The sequence below is a fragment of the Streptopelia decaocto genome (assembly GCF_964273445.1).
Source record: "Streptopelia decaocto genome assembly, chromosome: 24".
NCBI classification, from domain to species: Eukaryota; Metazoa; Chordata; class Aves; order Columbiformes; family Columbidae; genus Streptopelia; species Streptopelia decaocto.
The window spans coordinates 1,617,760-1,628,613 of NC_138679.1; the positions used below are offsets into that span (position 1 = coordinate 1,617,760).

A 10,854-nucleotide genomic window follows, 5' to 3' on the forward strand; every position below is an offset into this window, starting at 1 on the left:
GAAGGGTGGGGCGGGGAATCCCTCCCTTCTCCGCCCCCCCGCGGCGGGCACGGACCCTCCCCCGTAGCCGCTTTGTTGGGGGGGGGGGGGGGACACCGGGACCCCCCCGCGCTGCAGCGGGAGGAGGGTTCCCCCGTTAATCCCTTGGGTGCCGGGATCCCTCCCTGCACCGCGGGATTCCCCCGCAACCCGCCTTTGCAATGGGGGGGGCGGCCTCCCCTCCCCCCCCCGTTAACCCCACCCTTGCACTGAGGAGGGTGTCCAGGCCCCCCCCCACTGAGGGATTCCCCCATTAATCCCTTCTTTACAACGGGGGAACCCCCACTCTGCACCAGAGGGGTTCCCCCAAAACCCCTCCCTTGCAACGGGGGATCCCACCCCCAAACTGGGGGGGGGGGGGCAGCCCCCATTAGCCCCTTCCACCTCCCTCACACACCGAACACAGCAGGGGGGGTCCCCTGCATCACAGTGGGGGGGACAGTCCCCTTCTACTCATAGCTGATATAGGGACACCCCACGGAGAGGGGGGGCCCTGCACGCCGCAGCCCCCCCGAGCAGTCGGTTCCAGAATATCCCACCCAGGCCCCCCCCAGCACTGCGGCAGAGGAGGAGGAGGAGGAGGGTGGGCTCTGCTGCACAAAGGCAGGGCTGTGCGGAGCCCACGGCCTCTGCGCACGGGGGGAGCGGGTGCGGGCAGGGAGGGGGCACCCCCGGCCCCCCCGCGCTGGGGAACACTCACGTGTGCAGGCAGGCGCAGGCAGCGCAGGCAGCGGTGGGCTCGGGCTCCGGCAGCAGCAGCCAAGGGCAGGGCTCCCGCAGCCCCCCCGCTGCAGCGGCTCAGCCACAACCTGCTGGGGGGGGGCACAAAGGGGGCCCCCCCACCCTGAGAGATCCCCAGTGCAGGCAGGAACCGTGCTACAAACTCCAGTGGGGATTTTAAGCGGAGGACACAGCCCCCCCCAGGAAAGGAGAGCCCTCCACTCCTCCCCAGGCATTTATTCCTTCAACAAATTAACGGGGTTGAGTTTTTTGTTTTTAATTGGGTTCAAACACAACAAACTTCTCACAATAGGGGAGACAGCAGGTGCATTCCTCCCTGGCCTTGCCACCTGGGGCTGGGGGGGTCAGCGGCAGGGCTAGCCCGGCTCCTTCAGCCCAAAACGGCTTCAGCTTGAGCATCATCCCCTCCAAAACCCCTTCACCTCGAGCATCATCCCCTCCAAAACCCCTTCACCACCCACATTAAACACCCTCAGGTCTCCCGCAGCCCCCGCCTGCTCACGGCAACCCCCCCACGGGGACAGATGCCACTCGCCTGGGGACGAGCCACCAGCAGAAACCCCAGCAGGACGCCGAGCCGGCCCCGGTGACACCCACGGGGAAGCACCCGCGGCAATGCTGCCCAGCCAAGGGTTTAGACCTTCAGAAAGAACTCCACTCCCAAAAAGAGACCAGGAGGGGGGAGAGGGAGGAGAGGAAAGGCCACAGCACCAGGCAAAGCCTCTCCAGCCATGGCCCCCCAGGGGAGCTCAGCCGTTTGGTTGCCAGGACCGACCATGGATGGGAGAAGTGGCAGGTTCCCTTCTCACCGCAGTTCTTGGGTCACGGCCCCCCCAGGAACCCCCCTGTCCCACCAGGGAAGTCACCCAGAAGCGTGGCAGCGGGAGCCAGGGGGTGCCGCGTCATTCCTCCCGTTCCCCTCGGAAGACAGAAGGTTATTTTCTCTCTTCCCCACCGCGCTGACGGAGGTTCTGCTCTGTTTGTGGTTCCTCCTCCGCACCGAACGCACCGCTGGCTGAGATCGCAAGGAGGGAGGTGGCCGGTGGCAGGCAGGACAACAGGCCACCCCGTCTGGAGTCTCTTTGGGGACATCCCAGCGCTGAGGATGACACAAGCAACAAGGGGTCAAGCACCTTCCGTGTGACGGTCGCCAAAATTCACCCCGTGGAACACAAGGGTGCGGCGCAGCCACGGTAGACGAAGGCGGTTTGGCTCAGGTCCGGCTGTGAGTGGGTTAACGGGGTCCCTACCACGGCAGGTTGCCCGTGCTGAAGGTCTGGAAGTGAGTTATTAGCTTTTCTTTGTAAGACAACAACCGAATTTGGAAGCGTGATGGTAGCGTTAGTCTGTCCGGGTCGCTCTGTGCCAGTTGCCTGCGGAGGGGTGAGCATGGGGAGGGGACAGGTCACCGGTGACGGTGGCGGGACGCTGCAGGGTCCCCCGGCGAGCCCTGGCCTCGGGCTTATCTTAAATCCAAGAACAGAGGGAGACAGAAAGAAAGTGGGGACAGGGGAGGGAAACCAAAGGCGAGGAGGTTCCTCGTGTCTCCGTGTCCAGCCGGGCAGAGCCCCGCGGCTCCAGCCCACCGTCCCAGGGGGACGAGCGGCTCTAGTTCTACTTTTGGCTGTTGTAAGCTTTGTGCCTCTGGTTCATGGGGTTTTCCGGAGACTTCATCCACTCCTTCTTGAGGAGCTGCTTGAGCTGGGACAGGCGCATGTTGGGGTTCTCCTGCTTGAGGCGCGGCAGGTTGAGCTCTTCGAAAGCCGTGAAGGCGGCTTTCATCCGGCGCTCGGGGTGCCGGTCCAGGTCGTTGGTGACACTGCCAGGAGGGAATTTGGAGAGAGACGTGGATCAGAGACACCTCCCGCCGGCACCAGCCGCCCGCCGCGCTCTGATCCCCTGTCAGCGCCACCAAGTGCGCGCAGAATAACTGGGTGATAAAGCAGATAACCCCGCGAAGCTTCCCCAGCCCACTTCACATACTCTCCACAGAACAACAGGGCAGGGGACGTGTCCTGCTTGTACTATCAAGACAGAAAGTCACAGGCAAAGTGCAACAAAGAGCCAGTTCTGGGGGAGGAAGCGCCTGCAAGAGTTTCTCGCGAGGAAAGCGACACTTGGCAGGAGCGCGGCGTACCTGAGGACAGCAATGGCATCTTCGATGGTCCTGGCCTCCACCGAGCCCTCCTCCAGCGCCCTCCTGTTGATGTTCTCCTCCAAGGGCACCTCCAGGTGAGTCTTCTCCTTCTCCGCTGCACATGGAGCGGGGAAAGGGAGAAATGTTAACATCAAATCCAGCCTGCGCCAACCCCTCTGAGGAGGCAGAGTCTTTCAAAGCACTCAGAAAACTCAGCCAGAGCTCGGTCCCGGGACTGGAAGAGAAGAGCTCCTGCTTTGCAGCTGTTTCTCCACCCCAAGTTGAAATGAGGGGTTTTTCCCCCCCCATTCCCCATCCCGTGGCTCTCAGGGCTACCCACGGTGCTACCCAACCTGTGTCTGCGTTCTCCTTCTGCTGCTGGTCTTTCCTGATCGTCTCCTCAATCTGGGCCCTGGTGACTTTGCCCGGAGTGACCTGCTTGGGCGACTTCCCTTTCAGCTTCGAGTCTTCCTCCTCCAGCAAGCGCTGCAGCTCCTTCTTGCGCTCCAGCTGCTCCAGCCGCCGCTTCTCCCGCTCCTCCTGGAAGGCAGAAAGGACCAGGTCACATCCACCCTTCCGCTTTCCATCCCCTTCCACAGCAGAGGGATCGAACCAGCCCTTACAGGAGCAGGGAACCCCGCTGGAGCGGGAACAGGCACCTCATTTCTAACACAGCACCAACGTCACCTTATCAGAAGGGACATCGGCTGGTTCCCTTCGACGTCCGGAATAATAACTCCCCCATCTGCAACCACGCGCCGGCCACCCGCGATGCCAGCACCGCGAAACACAACCCCGAGAAGGAGCGGGAGGCACCAGCCAGGGCTGCTGACAATCACATTAAGTTTTCCACTTTAATTTTAATAAGTGGCTGGAGGTTGAAAGTTCAGCAGTTGTTCGAGATGAGCCAGTCAAGAGGCTGAATTTGTCCCCGGGCCTGGCTCGTGCTGTTCCCAAGAGCCGGGGCGGGCGGTTAGACCGAGCCCAACACGCGGTGCAGCTCTTGTGGTAAGTTTAAAGTGCTTCACAAGGAGTTTAAGAGCCACTTTGCCCTCCGAGGCCAAGGGAAGAGCGTGACAACCCATGCAACGGGCCCTTAGGGTATTTCAGCACCTCGGCTTTTCTTCCTTCTCTCCCACAGCCTGCAAGGTCTGGCAAAAAGAAACATCTCTCTGGGGCAGCATCACAACATTCCATATTTCAGTGAGTTATGTGGACATTTAATTACGGCTCTCATTCATTATTCACACAGGCGGCACAACGAACCGACGGAGCGTTACCGAACAGGTTCACTCCACCCCGGCAGTAACACAACCCGCCGTCTTCAGCGGTGTTTAAGGAGTAGGAGCAGAATTACAGGCGCTGGGGTAGCGCCTAGCAAGGCTGGGCTTTGAGACTCTATTGAACAACAAAAAAAACCCCCAACCTGTAAGTCTCTCCACAGCTCAAGAGTTTAAACAAAACCCCATCAAAACACAGAATCAAAGCCAACAAATACTGAATCAAAACATGCCCTGGGGCTGCCGCTGCTTCCGTGGAGCGCAGCAAGGACTGGGTCTTTCATCCGAGCTGGGAAGGGAAGGAAAACCTCGCCCACCTCCACTGCGAGCAGCTGGGGCCGAGGAGGGGAAAAAGAGCCATTAGGGGGACGAAGCCTTTATTACAACCGGCAGTCTTCAAATTCTTGGTCATTAAGCGCTTAGTGCCAGCGCCGTGAGACACAATGCCCCAGCAACTGGACCGTGCACGATTTCAAAGCGCAAATTCGCTTCTTGAAGACATCGGCTCTCCCTGCCCGCTGCTTTCCTGGCAGGCCTCTCCCTCTTCTAGCAAAGGCTGAGGAAACAAACGCGCTCGGTCTCCCCAAAACTGGAGAGATTAATGTGCCAAAACGGAAGGAGCGCTGCAGAAATCGCTGAAGATCCAGCGGTCGGAGCGAGCCGTTGAATTAGATGTAAAGCACACGCGAGAGAAGCTGCGCTGCACGTTCAGGATCTTGGCATCATGCCTTAGAACACGGGGCAGCACAAAGAAACTGTCCCCTGGCTGCTCCTGCTGTCCCCAACGCTCAGGGGTGACCGAACGCCAGCAGGGTGCGCGGGGAGAACCGCGGCTGCGGCGCGGCCGTGGCTCCAGGAATTCAGGAGACAGGTAAGGAGCGGATGCACGAGTACAAGTGACCTAAGGGAAGAAAGCATTTCAGAATAGGAATGTTATTTATAGCTAGAGAAGGTGATTGTTTAGCTCTGACCACAGAAAGGGACCTGTCCCACACCACGCAGCCCCGCGGGGACCGTGACACGTCTGTTGGAGCAGAAATTCGAGGATAACGCTCTGCTGCCGGTAGCGCCTTTCAGATGGAACTCTCCGGAGAGGACACATCCACGTGGTGCTGGAAACGGAGGTGCAGAGCCTTCCTCCGGCGCTGCCGGGACGCCCAGCTCCTCCTCCTCTGGGATGAGCTGCTCCCTGGCATCCACCAGCGAGTTTCTATTTGCAGAGAGTAAATAAGCTGGCACCGTTACTATTTTGTCACAAGACCGACAAAAACCGACGCGCTCGGGTTTCCCCGACACGTCCAGCTCTGTTCTGCACCTTCCGCGGCGCTCAAAGGTCAATCCCGAAGCCCAAGGGATCTGAAACCGTCATGTTTTATTTGAGATTTTTCTCAGGTTGGGCCAAAACAAATGAAGCTTTTATGAGTCAGCTCAAATGTTCTGATGAGAGGGAGGTTTGGATTTGTCTAAGTGGAACGTACCGCAAAGCTATTAGAAAACTGGAAAGGAAATGAATAGTTTTCTCCCTCTGCATCGCTGTGCTCTGCAGGCGCCGCGAGGAGCCGGGGGCGAGATTTCTTTAGCTGGACCCTTCAGCTCCCAGGGATTTGTGCGTTAAAACGCATGTTTCCAGCCTTGCAAAGAGCCGCCCGAGCAAGGAACAATTGGTGAGCGTTGGGAACAGCTCCCCGCCCGCTCGGGAGGAGGAGAACAAGGTCCCACGCGTGCGGATTTGAGAGCGAGCGGTCAATCAAAGCGGCCGCGCTCCGAATCAGCCTCTCCACAGGGAAACGTGGAGAACGAGCCGCCAGGCCGGCGAGGCACAAAGGGGAAAGCGATGTAAAAACGTGGCGCAGTCAGAAAACGAGCCGGGCATAACCAACCTGGAGCGTGTCCGAGCACCCGCTGGGCTCTTGGAGGTTCAGACACGTCCCTTCTGTCACCCACGGGCAAAGCAAGAGGTGAAGGGATGTTGGAGCCTGAGGAAGCTGGGTCTGGGGTCTGAAACCCAGCCTGGTGTCTCCCCATTACACCTCCACCCCCTGCATTGCTCATTCGTGCCATCAGATTTCGCTATTTTGTACCTGGTATCACACGGATATCCCCCAAAAAGGGAAGAAGAGTCATTAGAGTTGTCTTGTGTTTTATCTGGTGCCACAGCTGAGTAATTCTGCACTGAATCAGAGGAGAAAGGGGAGAGAAAGTCACCACCGCAGCCGGGAGCTGTGGGGACGCAAGCCTGCCAGCCCACAGCCCGTGACCGAGGGGAACGAGAACGGCACAGAACGCCCCAAAAGAGTCACCGCGCCCTCACGCACCATCTGTGCTGCTCCAGCACAAGCGCTCACCCTGCATTTAACTCAGATTTTTTCCCAGGCCCTTTGCACACCAGTACGAAAAGTCTCCGGCTGTGAGACCTCTGTCCTTGACAGATACTCCACCGATCCTTTCTGCCCGGAATTTTCCAGCACATTTGCTGGTTTGTCCTTCCAAACCTGCCTGCAGCTTCGCCGGGGACGCACACGCGGCTGTTCCACCACCAGACACACTTTAGCTGAGCGCAGGGAGAAACCCACCCTGCGATCAGGCTGACGAGCGCCGTGCTCCGAGCTGCAGCCCAGCCTCGCGTAGGAGGGGACGGGAAGGATGAAAACACCCGAACGTGCCACAAAAAGCAGTTACCTGGGTAAAACCCTGAGCCTCCCAGCAAGGATGTCGGTTCTGTGCCTTCCAACCAGAGCTCTCCAGGGAAGGTAACACACTGTGACTTGTGCTGAAGCGCCAGAGGAGGAACGTGCACATGGCAGGCTGGTGACATCGGCTCAGCTGTTCCTTTATGCATCACGGAGCCACCAGATGAGTGCCACCCTCTGTTAGCAGAGGCCGGTTGCTCCCAGAGCAGGGCGGGGGTGGCATTTAAAAACCCCCCAAAACGCTACAAACAACAGGAATCTCATGACATTTTGAACATTTGGCTTCCCTACACCAAACTATTAATGTTGATACACATCGCTGCCCCGACAGCGAGATCACAGAGCCACCGAACCCCAGAACGTAGCTTCACGCTCTCATTTATTTCAGAGGCTCTAGTGCTTGTCTGCAGGGAAAAGGGATTAAACAGGGTGCGGTCTCAGCACATCCCAAAGGCTTCCAGCCCATCCCAAAGGCTCCCAGCCCATCCCAAAGGCTCCCAGCCCATCCCAAAGGCTCCCAGCCCATCCCAAAGGCTCCCAGCCGCTCCGGCAGCGCAGGAATTGCGAGGTGCCGCTGTTAACGTGTTACTGCCATCGCCCGGAGAGCCGGGGAAGGGCTGGAATGCTGCGAGCATCCTCCTCCACCCACCGCCATCCTCCCGGGAGCAACACGAGTCCCTCCCGCAGCATATGGCCGTTTGACTCCCGCGAGTGATGCGCTTTGTCCCCTCTGGGACGAGGATGAAAATCATTCACGATCTGAGTCACGCGTTCCTTCCCCGCCGGGGCGCGGGCAGCTCCTCCTGTTCTCTGTGCGGATGTTGCACCCCAACGGCGCTGGAGAAGCAGCTGAGGAAGGTTTTACCCATTTATTTTCCCCCAGCAAACCCACATTTTCCTGTCTGGTGGCTGTTTGCTCGCCCTCACAAAGCCCCAAGCTTTGCTTAGGCTGCGGCAGCTCCGTGTGCAGATATAGCGAGCGCTGGAGCCCTTTGGGTAGGACAACCCTTCATGTGAGCTGAGATCTTTGCTCCCCAGGGGAACACATGGGAAGCAAACACACTGAAATTCAGCATCCAGGTGAAATTTGGGTGTAAATACTACAGCTACGTGGATGCGAATCCTGCAGGAAAAGCAGCAAAGGGTTGAGCGGAGGTGCCGAGTGGAAACAGCTCACTGGTTTCTCTCAAACCCAGCCTGAAACTCTGGAGCGGCCACTGGTTTCCCAGTCGGCAATTCCAGCTCCCCCCTCCAGACTCCCGTACCTGCAGGAGCCTGTTTTGGAAGCTCAAATAGGTCAGTGTTGCCAAAATCTTAAGTAGAGCAATAATAAGTCCTTGTTCCGGGAAGTAATTAAGCAGCATTACAGGATTGCGTGGGGGAACAGCACCCAGGACTCCAAATTCCAAACGTCAGGGCACGTATTAGGGGTGAACTCACACAGGCTCATGCACCAGAGTGCAGAAAGCACCGAATTCAGAGCAGCGCAAACCCAGTAACCCCATGAATCAACATAAATCAACAGGAGCCCCGTCTCGTTAGCACGAGTGTAAGAAAATCATTTCAGAAGAGGCAGCTAAGTTACGACCGACGATTGCTTCTAGAAGAATGCACAAAATGTTAATGTTAAAAACCAAAGAACCTAGAAAAGAGCACTGAAGTGCTCCGTCTATTGAATACCAAGGCAGAGCAAGGTGGCAAGAGCAAACCAGAGAGAACCTTCTGAAAGAGACGGGTCCTGATGTGTTGCACACCAAGTTAGGGAGGAAAAACAAAAAAGAAAAGCTTTGTAATCCTTAACCACCCAATTTGTTTTTCCTTTCACAAAAAAAATCAAATGAAAGTTAAGAAAGGAATAAAAGCTAAAGAACTGCTGGGTCAACAACCAATCCCTGCAGCAGAGTTCCTGATCTTTTACGCAATTCAATTTTCAATGACTCCAACAATAAAGCTTTTACTGCCTCCCCTGGGGAGTCAGCTCCGCGATCCACCCCATTTCTGAATTACACATCAAAGCGTAAACTCACTCCCACGCTTGGCTTCTTTTAGCTCCCAGAGAAGCCACTGGTTCCAGGTTTTCTGCCTAAAACCAAGCGCAGGATGAGGCCTGGAGAGAGTGACAACTAGGGGACAGGGTAGGAGAAGTGCCTTGCTGAGCAAGGCTTGATCTCACAGGCCAAATGGAACACCCCCGTCTACCTGACCAGGAATTCACCTTCCTTTGTTCCTTCCTCATCACGTGTTTGTCTTCATCCTTCCAGTAGGCATCTTCCAGCTCCTGCTGCCGCTTGGCATCGGCTGCTGCCTTCGCCTCAGCTTTCCTCGCGCGGGCAGCAGCCGACTTGGTGTTTTCACCTTGGAACTTCTTGGGCATCACTCAAGGTGCTCTGCAAAAAAATAAAGTTCAGATGGTTGCCCTGAACAGGATCTTGGGAGGAATAGCTGGAGCTCACACCATGAAAACCCCTTTTTTAATTGCCTCCCATTATTTCGAGATCCTGAGCAAAACAGATCAGGTAGTCCCACAGCTCACCCAGGAGGAACTCAGTGGGAAAAGTCCCTCCTGCGGATTTATTGAGCTGCAGCAACGTGGCGAAGCGAGCTGCCGGGTTCCTGGTACCCAGGCAAAAGCAGCACTGCCCTGCAAGCAAAACGGGCCCTGCTGCCCAGTCAAAACGGGGCTGGGGGCTCCTGCTCTTGCCCAGTCAAAACGGGGCTGGGGGCTCCTGCTCTTGCCCAGTCAAAACGGGGCTGGGGGCTCCTGCTCCGCACCGGGGGCTCCGAGGGGAATTCACCGTTGCTGGCAGAGCAGCACAAACGCTGCATCGCACCCTCTGTCTGTGCGGAAACGCAGCCCATGGCCCCAATTAATTTGGATGAATGACCACGTAGATGTGCTGTATTTAATTTTCAGGGTAGGAAAAGTCCACAAAGCCAGGCCCAGCAGCAGCCTCAAACTGAACCAGGCTCTAAGCAAAGCCCTTCCCGTCCACACGCTGCCCACGCAGCCGCCACGTTCTGGACCCCAACCCTTTACTTTTAACGACAAATAACTACTTGCTACACAATAAACAGCAGAGAAGGGCTGATGTTTAGGGCTGGCTGCTCAAGTCCCAGCCTTTTCCAAGCCTGGGCTGGGTTAAATCCCGTCTCTACACCCCAATATGCGCCCTGACTCCTCCTGAAGGGCACGATCCGGGCTGGGCCCCTGGGGGGCCAGGGACACCCCCACCCCAGGGGCTGCACCCAGGGCCCCCCGGGCCTCCCCGCCCCATCACCCCCAGCCCCTCCCCCGGTTCTCTCCGCGCCCCCGGCCCGGCTCATCCCCTCAGGCCGAGCCCCGGTTCTGGTTCCGCCGCCCGGGCCCGCTCCTACCCGGTCCCCGCCGCCCCGGCCGTCGCGCACGTTGCGCGTCACCGCTGCGCCAGGTCGCCCCCGCGGGAGGGGCGGGATGAGCGGCGCCGCCGGCTCGTCAGGGCTCGCGTCCCCCCGCCGCCATCTTTGCTAAGGGCACGGCCCGTTCCTCCCGGGCCACGGCGCTAGGCCCGGCGGCGGCGGGAAGCGGCGGGCCGGACAGCATCCCCCGCCCACGGTAGTGCCCGCAGAGCCGCGGGGAGGCCGAGGGAGAACCCGCAATCCGCCCGCGCTACCGCTTCCCCTGCCCGGCACAAAGATGGCGGCACGCCCCGAGATGGCGGCGACGCCGCCGAGCGGCTCCTGTGGACGGGGCTAATTATACCTGGGTGGGCGGAGCTTATCCGGGTGTGTCCCATTGACACCTGGCCGGGGATTAGCAGGGCGGGGTCTATTGTTATCAAATTGGGTGGAGCTTAGAAGGGCGGGGCCCATTGTCACCTGGGTGGAGCTTAATAGGTGTTATCTGGATGGGGCGGAGCTTAGCAGGGCGGGGCCCATTGTTATCTGGATAGGGCGGAGCTTAGCAGAGCAGGGTCCACACCCATGGGGA

At 58.4% G+C, this 10,854-nt stretch overlaps 1 protein-coding gene across 2 annotated transcripts; it reads right to left on the reverse strand.

Moving 5' to 3' along the window:
- Nucleotides 1–1,001: 1,001 nt before the first annotated feature.
- Nucleotides 1,002–10,402, reverse strand: CCDC124 (coiled-coil domain containing 124). 2 transcript variants are annotated; one of them, XR_014185993.1, is made up of 6 exons: nt 10,263–10,402; nt 9,103–9,274; nt 3,271–3,457; nt 2,918–3,032; nt 1,203–2,599; nt 1,002–1,170 (listed from the first exon to the last, which is right to left on the reverse strand). XR_014185993.1 is itself a non-coding variant. In XM_082072043.1 (5 exons), the coding sequence occupies exons 2-5, from the start codon at nt 9,259–9,261 to the stop codon at nt 2,395–2,397; spliced, it is 666 nt and encodes a 221-aa protein (XP_081928169.1). In that variant the 5' UTR covers nt 9,262–9,274; nt 10,263–10,402; the 3' UTR covers nt 1,002–2,394. The 2 variants fall into 2 exon arrangements, 1 of the variants encoding a protein (XP_081928169.1); XM_082072043.1 differs by having other exon boundaries at nt 1,002–2,599.
- Nucleotides 10,403–10,854: the final 452 nt, after the last annotated feature.

What these genes read in the sequence shown, in the direction of transcription:
- CCDC124 (XM_082072043.1), bottom strand. Translation starts at nt 9,261, where the DNA reads ATGCCCAAGAAGTTCCAAGGTGAAAACACCAAGTCGGCTGCTGCCCGC. An exon ending in TGAGGAAGGAACAAAGGAAG is followed by an intron (nt 3,458 to 9,102) that starts GTGAATTCCTGG and finishes TCTGCCTTCCAG; the next exon opens with GAGGAGCGGGAGAAGCGGCG. An exon ending in GAAGGAGAACGCAGACACAG is followed by an intron (nt 3,033 to 3,270) that starts GTTGGGTAGCAC and finishes CTCCATGTGCAG; the next exon opens with CGGAGAAGGAGAAGACTCAC.